Source organism: Ranitomeya variabilis, chromosome 4, assembly GCF_051348905.1.
Source record: "Ranitomeya variabilis isolate aRanVar5 chromosome 4, aRanVar5.hap1, whole genome shotgun sequence".
Taxonomy (NCBI): Eukaryota; Metazoa; Chordata; class Amphibia; order Anura; family Dendrobatidae; genus Ranitomeya; species Ranitomeya variabilis.
The window spans coordinates 44,667,529-44,687,269 of record NC_135235.1 but is presented as its reverse complement, the minus strand read 5'-3'; the positions used below and the strand labels follow the sequence as shown (position 1 = coordinate 44,687,269).

The 19,741-nt window shown below is 38.5% G+C and overlaps 1 protein-coding gene across 1 annotated transcript in view; it reads left to right on the top strand.

Annotated features, from left to right (window-relative positions):
* Positions 1–19,741, top strand: part of TCERG1L (transcription elongation regulator 1 like) — a 268,237-nt gene that overhangs the window by 157,355 nt on the left and 91,141 nt on the right. Inside the window, exon 5 of the mRNA XM_077258434.1 lies at positions 9,826–9,942. Coding sequence (XP_077114549.1) covers positions 9,826–9,942 — 117 coding nt within the window. The remainder of the gene's footprint in view (positions 1–9,825; positions 9,943–19,741) is intronic.

Sequence of the window (19,741 nt, the reverse complement as noted above, 5' to 3'; positions counted from 1 at the left end):
TTGCTCAACACTTATCAGTAAACAAGACTGTTTGGAAATTAGTATTCATGTATGTGTGGGCCCAATACAACCATTTCTGCTTGTGAACACTGTTTATGGGTGGCCGAATAGTAGGTTTATGCACCACAGCAAGCCTTTGAAGGAGCCTACACCTTGAGGTTCGTGGGACTCCAGAGGCACCAGCAGCTTCAAATATCTGTTTGCTGCTTTGTAATGGCTTTTTAGCAGCTGCTCTCTTAATCCGATGAACTTGCCTGGCAGAAATCTTCCTCATTATGCCTTTATCAGCACAAACACATTTATGCTCAGATACAGCCACAAATCTCTTAACAGTACGATGATCATGCTTATGTTTTTGGAAAATTTCTAATGTTTTCATCCCTTCACCAAGGCATTGCACTATTTGATGCTTTTCAGCAGCAGAGAGATCCTTTTTCTTTCCCATGTTACTTGAAAACTGTGACCTGCTTAATAATGTGGAACATCATTTTTAAGTAGTTTTCCTTTAATTAGAATCACCTGGAAAACCAATTATCACATGTGTTTAAGATTGATTTCAGTGATCCATTGAGCCCCGAGACACAATACCATCCACGAGTTTATTTGAAAAACAAAACAATTAAATCTTTATGACACTTAAATCCAATTTGCATAATAATTTGGAACACAGTGTAGAAAGGATTGGAGCACAGGGTTTCCTTTCTTGGTGTTCTGGATGATAATGATGACATAGTAGCGTACTTAAAGGGAATCTGTCACCAGGTTTTTGCTACTTCATCTGAGAGCAGCATAATGTAGGAAAAGACACTCTGATTCCAGTGATGTGTGACTTAGTTTATTGGGTGCAGCAGTTGTGACACAATCGGAGATGAAGATGTAGCATGCAGCAGAGCTCAGAAAGCTGCTCCCGCCCACACCACAAATTTCTGTGTACATTGTCTAGTGACAGAAATCTGATAATCAGTGCTAGAGGCGTAGTTGGACTACTTGGCACATGGTAGCTAGTCCAGCAGTGAACACCTGCTGATAAAACCCTCATTGTATTGAAACAATAGCACACAGCCTAATAAGTGACACATCCCTGAAATCAGAATCTCGGACCCTACCTCATACTGCCCTCCGATTACATCACAAAAACCTGCTGACAGTTTCCCTTTAAGGAATCTTTTTGGGGGGTCTAAGTAGTAGGTTATATGAAACTTATATGAAACTTTGCCTGGATAGCATGTATTATAGCATGTATTATAGCATGTATTATGGTCTAAAATTATTATTTTGACATTGAGTAGCAGTTTTACTTGGGCATTATTGTGTCATATGGACACTATATGGCAGTAATATCTGAACATGGTATATAAGCACTGTAAGTTATTGTAATGGATGCTTAATGGCTGTAGAGCATGGGCGGCATTGTATGGGAGTAGTATTTGTTTCTTCATGACAATTTTCGGAAATACGGTACATATTAAGGCAAAACATATACAAGTATCTTTGTTTTAGCTTCAGATGGCTCATGTATAATATATATATATATATTTTAATGTCGTGTTAAAGGCAATTTTGGAAAAGTTTCTAGGCAGGATGGTATAGGACTACAAATCTAACACAACTTTTGGTACAAATATTATTTAAAGGGGTCGCTTGGGATACATTTTATTTTTACACATAGGAGCTATGAATATTCCCTCTGCTGAGGTCCAGATTTACTTCTCTGCCCCTTCTCTGATCTTTGTTCACAGACTGCAGTGGTGATATTACAACTAAAGTGCATGTGACCGCTGCAGCCAATCACGTGATGCCGATGAAGACACACAAAAGATACTGAGTCCAATGATTGGCTGCAGCGGTCACATGCACTGCAGTTCTGCACTTGTGATTTCGCTGCTGTAATCTATCAAGAAATACAGGACTAGTGGAGGGGACGGAAACTGGATCCGGGAGAGTAATTGTGTATTTGCTATGTTCTATACTTGCAAGATTATGTGAAAATAAAATTTATCCCAGACGACCAGATTAAAGGGGTCTGCAGACGTAGCAATTTACACCAGACAATCCGTTTAAGTCTGCGCACATACCAAAGGAAGCTGTTCGTAAATGATCGTGAATAGTTTTGGTTGTCTTGTTTTTTATTTTGGGATTTTTATTTTTTTTTGCAATTACGGCCAACTACACACAATAACCTATTGGATTTTATTTATCTGTTTATTTTATTACTTTTCACAGTTTACAGAACTTGTATTTAACACCCAGCTCTGCCTTTTTCTATGAAATATTGCGGAGTGTTTTGAAGTGTTTTTCCCCTGAGTTCAGTGGGTAGCGGCAACTGAGTTTGCTCTATGTGATGGTTTGGCTGGCGGCCAACTCTGATGGCAGCTGTTTCTGTGTGAGTTTTTATGTTAGTTTGTGTGATTCATTTTACGGTGTGTACATTAGAGACTTCCCACCTTCTCCAGCTGCTTCGGCTATTTTCGTGAAAGTGCTGCAACACAATTTTATTTATAAGAGGAAAAACTGGGAAAATTGATCTGAATGTATCTACTTTTTTTTGTTTTATATATTTTTTCCCCTCTTTTTCTTATTTTCCTCGAATAAGATAGCTCTGAACGTGTTTCGCTTGCAAAGTTGGTACGTGGCAAACACTCCTTGGTCTCCCAGTGTGATGCTAACAATATGGGCACATGCTTATTCTGAGAAGTGGAAATAATCACAAGCTTTACACAATCCGGGCAGCATCTCTACGGAAATAGAGTGATGGAAACCGTTATTATTCTATCGATAAATTGAATAATCGGTTGTACAAGATACATTTGTAATCTATCGACCTTTCTGCACCTCTTGAAATTTGAGTTTCTGTTTCTTCATTTGTATGATGTATACTTATATATATATCTGAAAAAGTATCTTTGCATTTAAGCAGCTTTCCTTTTTTTATACTTTGCACTGCAGTTGCTATATGAGATATTTTTTTCTAAATTATATTTTATATTTACAAATATTTATTATATATTTAATTAACCAAAAAGGGAAAAAAAACAAGAGATCGGAGCTATTGCATTTTTTTAACCACTTAAAGCCCCGGGATGAAAATCAGAGCCTGATCCACATGTGGCAGATGCATTTATCTCTAACAGCAGCAGCTGGAGCTGATCCATGGCTGCGGCTGTTAACCATTTAAATGCTGCAATCAATCTCTGCCATTGACATTTAGATTGAATGCGATCCTGTGCTCATACACACTGGCTTCCATCGGCTGTAGCAGCAAACGAATGGGTTACAATGGCAGTTGGAGGTCTGCTGAAGGTTCCCATCATTGGGCCCTGGTATCCTTATGGAGCTCAGTCATATGCTGACCTTCAAAGTAGACACAAGTTTTCAATACATACTGCAATATTGTGGTATTATTATGGTATTGTTACATAGTATAAGCAGTTGGGTAATCATAGGTTCAAATTCCCTGAGTGGACTGAAAAAGTGTAAAAAAAAAATATAAGAGTGAAAAGAAAAGAAAATTGATTTTTAAAAACAAAAAAAAATTGTATCACTTTTCCTTTCCCCCATTGAAAATTAAGAAATAATAATTAAAAAAAACTTATTCGAACATATTCTGCAAAAGTTTGATTCGAGTTCCCTAAGCGGACTAAAAGAAAAAAGTAAAAAAATAAAATAACAAATAAGCGTAAAACAAATTAAAAATATTACAAATATTGAAAAATTTGAAGCACCCTGTTTTCAACCATTAAAAGTTAAGAAAAAAAAAACATATTTGAACATATTCCGTAAAAGTCTGTTCTATCAAAACAAAATTAACTAACACATACAGTAAATACTGTAAAGAGAAATAAAAATTAAAACAACAGAATAGTGAGTGTTTTTAGCACTCTACATCCTTAAAAACGGCAATAAAAAGCTAAATCAAAATGTTGTATCTATCCCAAAATGGTATCAGTAAAACCATCCATATGCATGCAAAATGTAAGTCCTCACACAGCTCCGTCATCAGAAAAAACTTAAAGGTTTGTGACACTTCTCTACATTCTTAAAAAATGAGCTGCATTCCCATATTATAGTACAAATATTTGGTGTGCCCATGAGATGTGGTATGATCAGACTATATCCCTGCACAGTCAGACACAACAATTACACAGTACACAGCAGGGGCACATTTACAAGATTATCACAGCACAGGAACATTTTTTTAAAACACATCCAATTGTGGAAATTATTATTATCCCAAGATCTATTGATTAAAATCAACTTTAAAAGTAACTTTGTTCCTGGGAAAATCTCTTTAAGTCATTTCCCTATCCACATTTGTTTGCAGGGCAATTGTCCTCTTCATACCCCAATTTTGCTTCCTTTTTCAACCCCCTATCCCTTACTATTGTATGACCATTTACTGCCCTTTTAGAGCACGAAAGTGTGAGTTCCCATTGAATTGTATGAGATTCAGGTTTGGGTTCAAGTTCAGGCAGAGACGAACTCGTCAGACCCGAGCATCCACAGATCCGCTCATCCCTGTTAAAGAGCTTTAAAAGAGTTGAGTACAGTAAAAGGACACCTCAGAGTATTACACATGCCTTTTCAGGGCAATTGGAGGCTTAGCAGTATTTTTTATTTCTTGTGATTAGCCTCCAATTTTGCTCCATCAGGGATATTTTTAAAAGAATAGATTTCAATAGTTTTAACACATTTGCAATTAGAACAAACACCTTATTTCTCCTCTACATGCTTTATAAAGATTAAATAATTAGCTAAGCCAGAAATTTAGAGTTGAGAATTTCCCTTTTGGGACTCCTCTCCCAGAATCTAAGAGACTGAATTTCCCTGTAGATGACATGTTTTTTTTTTCTTTTTTTTTTTAATCTCAACTCTTTTGATTTGATCATGAAAGGATCCTGCTTTTTTATTTAAACACCTGGTTCAATATCTTCTGCCAAGTGCGTAATCCATTTTACAGCCGCTGCTTCCCTTTACTTAACAATTACGGCTGATTGTGTGTATTTATAATTCAAAACCATGAAGTAGGTATAAACCGTCTTGGAACTAAATTTATGCACAGAAAATAGTTTCTTTCTCCGTTTTTTGTAAGTCACACTTAACTGCTTTTTTGTTTCAGGATATGTAATATACACAGATGAAAAGTCCATAATGTGGACATTTCACTTGCTCATTCAGCAGAACTACGATTTCTGCTCTGCTTTTATTGAATTCATAATCTTTAAGCATAGTTTTTCTTACTTACTGATTTTATTGTGTGCATATATAAATTTTGTTTTACAAGGATATATTAGAGAAGAGTGAATCGGTTTGCGGTGAATCAAATTTGCCTTGAATCTTACAAAAAATTGATTTTGCCCTAATTTAATTTTTTGTATTTGGCTTCATGTCAATCTAGCCAATTCCATTTTGTTGGCTTGTAAAGGCCAATAAAGGGGTTGAAAAATGAAAAATGGTATACTCAACTCACCACTCACATATATATTGCCATTATTGCTCATTGTCTGGTTCTCCTCTGGCTGCCTCCAGTGCCGATCTCTTCTGGTCTTAATGGCAGGGGATGTCTTCGTATATGTCTCCTCACTCTCTCACAGTATTTTCTGTGCTGGATAATCCTCATGGGACACAGCCCCACAAGCACAAAACAACAGCAACAATGGCCTCCACTCAGTACAAGCACCAAGTGCAAGTAGCAAGAAAATCATGTTCCACAAAGTCTCAGACTATTAATCAAGCAAAATAAGGCCAAGCCCCTCTTTCAGCCTACTGCTAATTAAAACCACCTGTGCCAAATGGGAGGAGTGCTGGTCCATGAAAAAATTAAGAGGGGGTAGGTCATGCACTTTGCCAGAACTGTAATAAAAAGAAAAGACATGGTCCGCACATTCAAAAATCATGCATTGATCTATATTAACAGGAGACTCGAGGATTCCGCCTAATTTTGCTCTAAGCTTTCAGCCTGAGAGCATGTGGAAGGTGAGTATTTCACTTCTTTCCCTTGGAGTTGGTTCTTTGCTGCAGTCATTGTAGCCTATGGAGCAGTGTGAGCTGGAGTCATGGGGTTACAGCCTCTCAGCATGGGGGCTGTAAGGCACTGGGTAGCCCACCCTGTTGATGCACTGTCACTGTGATGGTGGTTTGTGCACAGCACTGCACTTTTTAGGCAGGAACCCACTGAGACAGCCACCATAGCATGGTAGTGGGCATCATACAGTCTCATCAGAATGTTAAAGGGAACCTGTCACCTGAATTTGGCGGGACCTTTTTTCAGTCTGATGGGCGGTGTTTTCTGGTGTTTTATTCACCCCTTCCTTTCCCGCTGGCCGCACGCTGGCCGCAATATTGCCTTGAAGTTGATTTGCTTTCCTCCGTAGATCACACCTGCGCAAGGCAATCTTGCCTTGCGCACGTGCAGTATGCTTTGCCCAACTGCGGGCAAAGCTGAAAAGCATTAGTGCGCATGCGCCGGCGCACTATGTACCGGAAGTATTTCGCTGTGTTCCAGGACATAGTGTGCCGGGGCATGCGCACTAATGCTTTTCGGCTTTGTCCGCAGTTGGGCAAAGCATGCTGCGTGTGTGCAAGGCAAAATTGCCTTGCGCAGGCGTGATCTACAGAGGAAAGTGAATCAACTTCAAGGCAATATTGCGGCCAGCGGGAGAGGAAGGGGTGAATAAAACACCCGAAAACACCGCCCATCGGACCGAAAAAAGGTCCCGCCAAATTCAGGTGACAGGTTCCCTTTAAACTAAGAACCTCATGTTCAGTTTTGTACAATTTTGCCTAGCGGCAAGTAGAACAATGTATGATTTTTGAATGTGTAGTCCATGTCTTTTTTTTCTACAGGTCTTATAATAATTATGTACAGAGTATCACATATACATAAAAATGTTTACATAAATAAATGTGATTATAAAGTGCTGGTGCCTCAGCACTGGTGTATAGATAATGTATGTAATACATAGAGTGCATGCTCAATGATTAGTGACATCATCATTATATGATGTCACTAATCATCATTATACGATGTCACTAATCAATGAACATTTGAATAATTATCAACAGCGTAAGCTTTGCCAATAAAGAATCCCACAATATGACAGGACGTAAAAGACTAGCATAAAAACAGATGCATTGGTATTGTTAATTTTAAGACCTTCTATGATGGAAAGATGCAAGGCTTACAAATCGCTCAACTTTAACTTACATTATATGTTGGGTGATATCGTAAGGATGTAGACTGTGTTGCCCTGTTCTTTTCCCGGAAAACAATTTCAGAATGTAAATGATGTCATGCGCATGTGTAGTGTCGTGTGAAATGTGAACTATGTACTGTGGTTTAGTGTTTGTTGTAACTAGGCTGCAATAGGGAATAGTATAAGTATTGTTAATATGGTAATGTGGAGTATAATACGCTTGATGTGTTACTGTATAATGTTTTAGTGTACAGTATGAGGTGAGACATATATTAGGACCTAGGGCATAAGATATAATTAATGATAGGGGCTAGCCCGCAATGGGAGGGAGATACTGGGGTTATAAAAAGGAACTAACTTCCTGGTAGTTGTCAGATAGGGAGGAACAGTGACAAGGTCAAGTTGATTTGCAGTGGGCTGCTAGAGCCAGCATATACTAATAATTCAAAGCAGTGGGAGGCCATGCTGATATCTCTTGCAGACATTCTGGCAATGTTAGGAGCCCAAAGCTTGGTGTGGGGGCTGATATGCCCATCATGTCTTCTGGCGTACAGGAGAAGATGGACACGGAACCGCGTGAAGGACAGGAGGCTAGTCCTGGGTGCACTGTTGAACTGGACAGGAAATTCCTGGGGCTGACAGAGTCCATGAGCTTGGAGATAGTCCAAGAGAAATGAGTTGTAGGGTTGAAGGTGCGTTGTACCAAGGAAGTAAAGAATTTGAAGTGTTGTGCTGCAACCTGATAAACTTCAACTGACCACATTGTTTGGTGTCCATTGTGTTGTGTGTGGTGGCTCCAGAAAATGGATACCTGGAGACAGCGGAGGCCTGCGGCCTACAAGTGAGTGTGATGCACTTCACTCCTGACAGCAAACTGGGACTAGGACACTGTTTTCCTGTAAAGTGCTAGAGTGCCAACGGAGAGCAGCATGGTAATGACTACTGCTTTTGACCACTTTAAAAATATGATAAGACCAAGCTGTCACAACAGGGTGGCTTGCCATAGATGTTTGTCCTTCCTGTGTTGAAGCAGAAAGGTTACATAGCTTTTTGGACCATGTGTAGAAGCATTGGTAAAATATACTGTAGTTAGTTAGATCAACAGAAGGCTAAAGACAATATCTCAAGGCAAAGGCATCAATTTTTCCTATAATGCCATGCACTCCACATTTTTGTAGCACAATTGCAAAATTATTATTTTTTTTAATATTGGTTAATGCTACAATATATACTAGGATTTCCTAATCAGAATTGTGGAGAAATAGGAATGCTTTTTTCAGGCAGAGACCAGTACACGTGCTTTAACATTTCGGAAAATCCTAAGCATGATTAATGGCTACTTTTTAAAAGAAAAACTTTTTGTTGGAATTTACATTAAAACATTGATATAAATGTCACAGATGATAAATGTTCCTTAGTTGGGAAGTTATTCTAATTAATTATACCGACTCTCTGCTTTGTGCTAATAATGAATGCAACCAGAAAAAAAACTTTTCTCAAATATTCAAGAGGATTCATTCATCGATTAATGATGTTTTCATTATCCCGTTATTTTTCATGTGGTTTTAGCTTCTGTGACACAAAACCTTTCATCAGGTATAATAGAGCTGTTCATGGGCTCTTGGGGCTTTCTAAAGACCACAAAGAAGCAATATCTTGCATCCATATTATGGATATCTGAGAAATTCATTGCAGTTTATCTATTAATTCTTAAAGTGTAACTACGGTACATTTTCAGGAAACTTTTGAAAGGGTCAGATGTTTTATTCAGAGAACGTCTATATGACCACCAGATCATTAAAAAGATGGAGCAGAAGCGCTAAGTCTAAATAAGCTATCTTTTTAGCCTGAAGATTTGCTCAAAAAAAATCTTTGAGGTTGAGTTTTTCTGCCCTATCGTTTTATTGACATTGGAGGTCTCAGCGCGCAAAATGAATGATCATATGGTCTCCTCTAAATCTCACAGACTGGGATCCAATTTTTAAATGGATGTGTGTATGGCCGAATGAAACTTTATGGATCAGTATGCTGCCAAAGAAAAAAAACTGACAGCACTCGGACATGTCACTCGATGTGTTAATATAGCTTAAGTCATACTTTGTTAAATTGTGGAGCTCCATGAAGTTTACGAACAGAGAAATTTAGAGAAATCTTCCACCAACAACCACAGATGGAAGTCGGGTCTTTTGTGGTCATCAGCTCTGGTTTTGGAAGCTTAAAATAACTATAAGAATTACGTGATACATATATGTGCTCCAAAAATAAACATATTTTTCATTTGTGCCCTGCCACTTCGTTGCATTGTTGCCCAGTTTTCCCTCTGTTCTATTGTTCTCTCCTGGTTTCGCCATCCCAAGACCACTGAGGATCAATCGGTAGATGTATGTGTGTTCTTTCTCATTTTTAGAGCACATTAAAGCCCTTTGTATAATAAAAAAGGAGTGAAAAACCCAGTCTCTATTTCTAGCCCCAATCATGAGCAGTCTTGAAAGAAGTTTGATTAATATGTAACCATCACTTAAATATCATGGTGTAAGTAATGATGGGCAGAAATGTAAAATTACACTGCTTTTTGTAAAATGTAAGATATATCTTTTATCTGTTAATATTTTTTTAACTGTTTTGCAATCAGGTCATCCATTGAGGAAAGAAGGCCACGTCACTCCTCTGCTGCCTGCTCGTTTCGCCAGATTATCCAGATCACCTGCAGTTACCTTCATGACGTCTTTAGCTGATCATAGATCAAATGGTATGTAAAATACATGTGCTGCCTCATACATTATTAGTGTTACCATTAGTGACAGACTGTAATTCGAAAAAAAGATTTCCAAGATTCCATGATTTTTCCAACTTACTCTTTGAATTGTGTGGCAAGTGCTCTCTGTTTAATTATGATATTGACGTTAAATGATTCTAGTGCTAAGTCCATGTTTCAAATCTCTCTCATGTCCTCTGCCGCTATGTGCTGCCATGCTTGCACTGTAGAACTATTGAGGATTGCATACGTGGTCTTGTTTTACATTAGTTTGGTTTGGTTGAGACTTGTTGTCCTGCGCCAGGTAAGAATCTGTCTTGATGCAGGGTGCTAAACAGCGCTATCATGTGAGCCTTAGATGGAGCCACACCTTATTTAAACTACCAGCGGCTTGCTTTTATTGCAAGTTATTGGTTACTACTTCCCTGGTTTGCATTTTAGTTTAGCCTGTTTATGAAATATCCATTGACTTCATGACCTCGGCTTGAATGCAGAATCTATAACTATCTCATAATTCTGTCCCTCACCTCCTGGATTTGACTCAAACCATTCTTCCAGCTTAGGCTATCATCCAGCAGCCTCTTCACAGGTGTAACTCCGGGGGATATGTATAAGTCAATATCCTTGTATTGGGATTTGAGTGTGTAGATCTAGGTTCCCTAAGAACGTGCTACATGGACTGGCTTTTGCAAAGCCTGTCTGTTGGATTAAGGGCCGCAAAACTTCCACCTACAATATGCTGTTACACCTTCTTTTCACCATTTGTATTGATATATTGCTTGTTCACTCGAAAATAAGATTTGTCTGCTTGCCTTGTGCCTTTTCAATCTCCAACTCTCGAAATACATGAGTGCTGAAGTTTTAGTACAATTTTGGGTGGAATAAACATTTACAAAGTTCCCAAAGTTTTTATAATATCTTGACTTTTACATCACCTTCATGGAAATGTAAGCCATTAAATTCTACAGGCATTAAAGTCAGACTCATCTTCCGTTATATTGCCCCGTGTCTGGGAAATAGAAATTTTGAGCACCCAATGAATACATGATTGTAGTTGTTGTGTGCACATTACGAGATAGGCCACTCAGCTGTAGAACAAATAACTGTCATCCTTATCGGTTGCCCGCTACAGAGAACGGCATACAAACGTAGAACTGTTATCTAAATAGCAGGGCGAATGTAATTTATTATATTGTACTTCTATTTGAATTGGTTACATTATACAGAGCCGATTACTATTTGCTTTTTCATACTTTTTTTAAACAAAAATTATTACTTTTTCTTCCTACCTTGGTTAATTAAATCTGCAATTTATGTTGATGGAAATGATCTTCCGGACTCATTTGGGTCAAATGTAAATAACAATTTCCATGTTTTATGCATATAAAGCTTGAAAACATTTCAGCAGAATGTGCTACTTTTGATCTCAATTATGAAGCTAATGACTAAATCTTCAATGTACCCCCCTTCCCATGACTGATCTAGACAATGATTTTTAATGATAATTATCAATAAAGAAATAATCATCCACTCCTTGACATCTGGACAATGGCTGTTCCGGAATCATAATATAGAATTTGTCGTATTCGAGCTCCGTTCTGAGGTGTATAAAAAATGTGATGACCTTTAAATATCAGCATGTAAATCAATTAATGCTGTTGGATAATGTTCACGCTTGTAAAAGTGTTAGCTTAGATAGAAGAGGAAAAAGCTCAAAGGACCCTATTCATCAAAGTGTTTAGAGCAGAATTCTGGAGTTAAACACTTTTGCATAGAGTGAATTTGCATAAAAAATGTTGCGACTTTTGGCCTTTTGATTTCTGTTCAGTTCCATCAAAGTCAGTGAGGGATGGCAACGTCCATGAAATTCTTTGATAGTGACAGCATTTGTTACCCCACCAATACAATGCATACAGATGCACACCTATGATAAGATGAGACACATTCATTAAGTGTCGTGCGTAGAGTTGAGCAAATTCTTCAAAATTCGGTTCCAATTATGATTGGTGGCAAATACTGTTTTTGCAATATTTGCTGAACACAGTCGAACGTCTTTGGAGTCAATGGGAGTAAAAATGAACAAATATGTTCGGAACTGATCATCAAACATAAATTCAGCACAAATAGGGTAGCAATAAGGCATGAATATGGCAAATTCTTATTCAGCGACCGATTCCGAGCATATTCGCTCAACTCTAGTGCGCTTCTTAATAAATTAGGCTCATTTATTCCTGCACTCCCATTACTTAGATGCCAATCTTAATGAGTCGGTCCTAAAGATATTCAGTTTTCAGTATAGCTGCGTTTCTCTGTCACCTCAAGGGACCACTCGTAATTAGTAAGAGTACTGGAGATGGGATAGACATCATCTAAGTCATTAGATTTATTTTTCTGAAATAGCACCACTTTTATATATGGATTGTATCTGGCATTGCAGCCCAGCCCAGCTAATGGAGTTTAATTGCCTGCACAAGTCCAGACAGCATAGTACTTATAGAGTATGAGTACCAGGGTACATGTTGCAGTAGAGTTGACCACTTGTCAGGAGACTTCAGAACAGGTAGAAAGAGATGGAACAGCACTCCATAATTAGCAGGTTTGCCTCAAAACATCTTTATTGCCTTTTTCCCAATCCAGAAAGTTACGCACCACATTTGCATTTGAGCGCAACGTATCTGGTTACAGACCCTTCATCAGGTAGAAGCGAGTGGTGGGATACATGAGAAGATCAGTACGATGGCATAGTGGATATTGAAATTTAAGTTTGAGGTCACGTAAAGGTATAGCCTGAGGATTAGAGTGGTGTATAGGCCTTGTCCCACGAGCAACGTTTATTATCAATCTACAGCATAGATAATAAATGTATAATTGCTGGCAGATTGGCTGCTCGGTCTCCCATTGATTCAGAGATCAAAGAATTAACGGTTCCTGTGAGCATGTCCATATCAGTAGAGAGCATGTGTGACCACCAGGTAATGTAGTAGTGGTCGCACATGCTTGTTAAAGCTGCATTCATACTTTGGGAACCCTGTTTATGGGATCAGTGGGGGTTTCAGCAGTCAGGTCCTCCAGCGATCATAAATCTCTTGTAATTAGATGATAAATGTTGTTAATGTTTTAATTCCTATAGAGATACAGCCATCCTGCAGAGACAACAGGAACACATTTCTTCCTCATGCTTTCTATTTTCACATATAAAAGAATAAAATATTTTTTAACTGGTGAAGTTGGTTTTCTAGTGCATTGGGGAAGGGCGGCAGTTGCAACCAGTTACCAGCCCGAGGCAAGTTTGTGTTTTATAAGAAAAAGGGGAAAGTGAAACAGGGTTCTTTATACATTTCTTAAACTTTTGATTGTGATACAAGTAAAACATGATATTAAACTGTCTCCTCCAGCTGCAGCAGATAATACAATTTTATAATATAGTTTTTTATTAGTTTTAAGAAGTTCCTGCTATCAATTAATAGGAAACTGTATTATTTATTTCCAAAGCATAAAAAATGTCATGGTCATGTGAGTCATTATTGAAATCAGAATACTCCTTTAAAATAAAGGTAAAATAAACTCCAAGCGAATGTGACGCTAATCACCTTAGGATTTTTTTTAATACATCCACTTCCAGTGAAAAACTGTTAATAAAAGTTAATTTATTTTCTCAACAAAAAAAAAAAGAGGAAAAAAATATTTTTTTATATTTTTAAAATACAGTACATCACGTTGCGGCTGCTATTTTTACAGTGCAGCCTTCATCAGGTAACAAAAAAAACAACAACATACAAAAGCACTATAAATACTAAAGGGAGCATTATCTGACCTGGTGAAAGGTAATCTTTGAAGTACACTCTAGGCATTTTTGCTGCCGTTGTGGCCTTCATTACCTTGGATGTAAATGTAAGGTATGAGATGACCAACAGTTTTTTTTAAGACACAAAAAAGGAAAAGATTTTGTGTTGGGAGATATTTATACTATATGTGTCTATATGTGGCCACTCAGTGGTTTTGAAGTAAATTACAGACGGTCAATGGTCTTGAATTGAATTTGAGAAATTGGAGTTTTTATATTAATGAAAAAATAGGAGTGGACATATCTATTAGACTAGAAGGGGAAAGTTCAGTGAATCATGTATATTACCTGTAAGCAGGGCTGCCACCATGAATTTCAGGGCCCCGTACTGGCAACATTTTTGGGCCCCTTGAGACTCCAACCCAGCTCTGCCTCCACCCTTCAAGCCTTCCACAGTCCCACCACTCACTCTTGGAAAAACTCCACTTCTGTACCACGTCCTCACCAATCACTCATTAATAGTTTCTATCGAACACCATATCACATACATAGCCATCAGCTTTTATTTTGTCCAAAATATTTTTTCAAGGTTAGACTCTTTCTGGCCGGGCCCTACTCCACTCTAATCTAAATTTGTTAAAATATCCAAAACTCTTTTTAGGCAAATTTTTATTTATTTTTCTTTAAGGAATGTGTCACACACATTTTTTAAAATGACAAATAATACCACAAACAAGGATAAAATACCGCCACACCATGTGCAGATCATAAATAACCACCACATAGTGACCGAATAATACCATGTACAAGGAACAAATACTGTCGTTCTATGACCAGATCACATATTGTAGTTAAGTGTACAATTAACACACTGAATCACCAGTGATGTCTCTAATTGAAGATATTCATCTTCGCTTTGCTTCTTCAACCAGTGCAGACAGCCATCACTTCTCCCAGCAAGGACTTGTATCTGCAGAAAATAACAGTTATCTTGTGCACCTCTTCCAGAGCACAGTGCCCAATTCCCCAATTTTATCCCAACTTCTACACTATACCAGTTGAAGATAAAAAGCGATGGTGTGGCCCTGCACAATTACAGGATCCCCCTCCGCAGTGAAAACAGTATCCTCAAAAATAAAATACATTGCAGCAGTAATAATATCCTTTAATTAGCCTCTATAGTAATAAAGTATTACATTCTGGCACATTCCTGTAATTGTGTCCCCTATTCTGGGCCATATGTGTCTCATTCCTGAACTCATCATCTTTCCTCCATCCCACAGATATTCCTTACCTGACCTATCTATCGCAATCAATGACATCATGCCTTTCCCCGTACCGGAAGTCCGCTGCCTCGGAGTAACCTTCGACTCTGCCCTGTCCTTCAAACCGCACATCCAAGCTCTTTCCACCTCCTGTCGCCTCCAGTTCAAAAATATCTCTAGAATCCGTCCTTTCCTCAACCTTCAATCTACTAAAATGCTTGTGCATGCCCTCATCATCTCCCGCCTTGACTACTGCAACATCCTTTTCTGCAGCCTCCCTGCTAACACCCTTGCACCTCTCCAGTCCATCCTTAACTCTGCTGCCCGACTAATACATCTCTCTCCTCGCTACTCCTCCGCTTCCCCTCTCTGCAAATCTCTTTACTGGCTCCCATTCCCTCAGCGTATCCAGTTCAAATTACTAATAATGACCTACAAAGCCATCCATAACCTGTCTCCTCCATATATCTCTGAACTAATCTCCCAATATCTTCCCTCACTTAATCTCCGGTCCTCCCAAGACCTCCTTCTCTCCTCCACACTTATTTGCTCCTCATCCAATCACCTCCAAGACTTCTCCCGAATATCCCCCATCCTCTGGAACTCTCTGCCCCAACACGTCCGACTATCAACCACATTCGGATCCTTCAGACGGAACCTGAAAACTCATCTCTTCAGGAATGCCTACAGCCTGCACTGACCCCGCTGCCTTCTCATCACTACCGAAGCTACCGCCTCACCAACACCGGAGCTCCTGCAACCCCAACCTACTGTATCCTTCTCCATAATCCTGCAGAATGTAAGCCCGCAAGGGCAGGGTCCTCGCCCCTCTGTATCAGTCTGTCATTGTTAGTTTGTTTACTGTAAGTGATATCTGTAACTTGTATGTAACCCCTTCTCATGTACAGCACCATGGAATCAATGGTGCTATATAAATAAATAAATAATAATAATAATAATTCCTGGCACATGCATCTCCATCTTGCTCCTATATGTCTTCTCATCATGGCCCCATGTGTCTCCATTCTGCCTCATGTGTTCTCCAATCCTTGCCCAATAAAGATAAACATTATTTTTTTGATTGTTCAAGCACAATGGCGCTCCGTACTGCACATGTGCTTTTGTTTGTTCACCTGAAATAATGCAAGTTGGTTATAACATGGTCTCTCCATAATGGTTTGCCACTATTAAGTTCCCTTAATTTCTCCCTAGCTGGGCATTTATTGCCTTAAGAAATAAAGTGCCAGGAAGGCAGATAATAGTTAGAATGTCAGGTAAAAACCAGGTCAAAGTCAGGAGCAAAATCAATAGATAGTTAGTTAAATCACAAGCCAAGATTAAGGACATGAATAAAGAGACTGTGTGTCATGGGTTTAGAGTGTCAGAGAGGAGCCAGAAGACTGTAACATTTGATTTCTCCTACTCCTGCACTGATTAGAGGTGCTTCACTTTCATATTAAATGGTGCAAGTTTGTTTTAGCAGTGCAAGGGTTAATCTGCTCAGTTGAGAGCTCCTGGAACCTTCACTGCATTAAGGCTCTCAGCTGCTCACGTTTAGCCACTCCCATCTCCTATATAATCTGGACCCTGGCTAGCACTCATTGTCAGAGTTAGCTTTTGCTGCATAGCTGGAGGTTGTTGTTGGTGGTTGTTATTGGAGAAGGCAGTTTGTGGATTTATCTGTGACAGTTGCTAGGTTTTGAGTGTTTGATAATTCCTTTCTTTTCCTACTGTGGTTTAACCCCATCCTGCACTCCCTGGTGCATTCCTCTGTTGTATGTGTCAGTAAATTTGTATATTTGGTATTTTTCATTATCACTGTTCATATTACCTTGTTAGTCTGGTTGATCTATTACAGTACACTACTATTCCCTGGGTGGGGGAAGGGTACAGAGAGAGGGCAGATTCAAAAACTAAGGCAAGGAATGTGGGCTCGGCGACTTCACCATCAGAAGTAATCTGGGGAACAGAGCGAGCTAGGGTGCCCCTAGCGTTAGGGACAATAAAGGAGGCCCTGGTCCCAGGACACCCGGCAACAGAGTCGTGACAGTGAGTCATTGTAAAGAAGCAGGAGTATACCAGAATAAGTATATAACTGGGAGCCAGAGATTGGGCTTTAGGGGTTTAAACAGAGAGGAGCCCCACTCGTGGTTTCCAGCAAAGAGCTAGTCACACTGATAACAAGCTTTCTGCTGAAAAAAACCAATGAACTATAGGAAGGGCAATTAGTCCCAGCTACCTGCAAATTAAACTGAAAACATGCTACCATCTACCAACGCAAAGTGGTTCCCAAGCCTCTCTATCACATGGGAAAACAGCAGAATTGCATTGATCCATATTAGTTGAGAAGGCAATGAAGGTTCAGGTTACTAATGTTCAATATACAGAATATACAAAATGCATACATTCCATCATAAGATACAATGAAAGATGACATTGATTACATGACCTGAAAGAGTCATGCAACCCAACACATGTAACATGTCATATTACCCTGCCGTTAACTAAATGCCTTTATTTACATGATGAGTGGGGATAACTTGAATTAAGTCATGTCTATGAATGCACTATACACAATTCAGCAATGGGCTATAATATATTGTGGAGAGAGAAAGAAAAAGATCTGCTGCAGTTCTATATGACCAAAATTTTGGAAAATTGCACTGTCCTCAATTTAGGTCAAGTTACTAATCAAAGGGTGGTTCTTTAACTGAATTTAATTATGGCATTGCACTCCAAATAAAGGTTTTGAGATAGTACACCCACACATCATAATTTTATGACATACCCTAGTAAAATGCTATGACAATAAATGATGTTGAATAATGTTAAAACCCTTTAATTTAGTGAATTCTAAGAAGACATCTCTCTAAAAAACTAAATTATTTGTTCTGCTGAGTTGTTCAAGGCTAAGTTTATAATAAACTGTGGTATCTCATTATGTGACTGGTTCTTTTCCATTGTTTTCATGATACAAAATGCACAAAAGAAAAAGTTTGGGTGGAAGCTATTTCCCCCAAATCTCCCATACACCGAGTGTGCTTGTTCTTAAAATGTATTTTTTTGCAAACTTCTTTATGGTGGTAGCCCAATATAAGACCCATACACCTGAATATAGGATCCTGTAGCAAGTGCTAACTTTTGAGATGCAAAGCTAACAAGCTTTTATTGTCCAGTTCTTTTTTTTTGGTTTCATTGGCACATATTTTTTAAAACCTATTTTCATTTTTCAATGTATTAATTTTTCAGGCCGTGAGCCCGTGACCATATTTTATGCTTTTGCTGTATTTTTCTTTCCATTAATGAACCGACTTGTACTTACTTTGTAAAGTAGTATTTTGGGTTGTGTTGCATTTTTGTTCAAGGGGGAAATAACCTAAAAAAACACACCATAAAAGCAGGCATTTGCCTTCACCCAAAAAAGTGTTAATTTTGGACCATTTCTACAGGTGCCCAACAAGTTTGACACTGTAGTGGGTTATGTAATAGCCTGTTATTTAATACTGGTTACTATCTGGAGTCACTCGGACATCAACAAGACTGTGTTTGCATTAAAGAGTTCTAAATTGGTTGAATATAGACTTGGGTGATACATATTTTTCAGATCAACTAGAGGCTTTTCAGGAGTGTGATTCCACTGTGAATCAAATTTTTGGGGAAAATTTGATGACTCGATGAATTTGAATTTTAAATAGTCCGATCACCTCTACTCACAATATGTTCTTCGGCTTTCTGATTGAGCTCTGGGTGCCTTGCTCCTATCCACACTCTTTAAAAAATTCCAGCGATATCTCCTGCTCGGGCTTTTATGGTGGCTATGAGTGGTCAGTGACCTCACACCTTGTGATTGGCTGTGCTAACAGATGAGGAAACTGAAAGGCATTATGTGGAAGATCATCCAGCTATGTTCATGTGATCTTTTTTCTCTGTGCTATGCTAGCATTAACCTTATTTTTAAAAAAAATTATGACTATGATGTTGGGAAAGTATCTCTAATGGTGCAATATAAAAGACACAATTATAAATATTCTGATTATTTGACTGAATGTCACTTTAAGGATGTAAGCACAAAAACTGTCTCCATTATTATTCTTAGAATAAAACTATTTTTCACTCCTTAATAAACAGTTTGAGAACGATCTAAAGAAAAGCTCAACAATGTCTAGCAAATTCAGTGTCCCACTGTCTCTCAAAGGTCACAACTGCTATTTCCCAGCTTCGATGGTAAAGTTTCTATGGAACCAACCCCCTAAAATAATAATCACATGTCTATATATTCTGGGCTCATTTTTCTCATATAGAATTGTAATCTGCCAATCTTTTATAATATGACCTTTAGCAAAGTGTAAGAGCCATTTATAAGGCATAGCACAAGTATATCTTGTATATAATGGTTAAAGAGGTAAAAAATGTTGGTGATGATCATACATTGTGATATGCCGCATTGTAAGTAAGCAGATTTAGTAGTGCTGAATTTGACTTTTGGCTCTGCAATACCTGTGTATTGTGACAGTTAGCATCGGAATGGGGCTCATGGCATCTACGGAAAGGAATGACTCTTACGTTGGCTAAAGAAAGCGGTGTGTCCAACATGCATCAGGTTAAAGCACCCCAAACATTTTAGAGAACTGACAACCAATTAATGGTCTATCCAATTGTTTGGCTGGCAGCTCTTCTCAATTGAGTGCAATTGGTGCAAACAGAATCAGTCTGGCCCCATTGATTATTTTGGGTCTGGGTAACG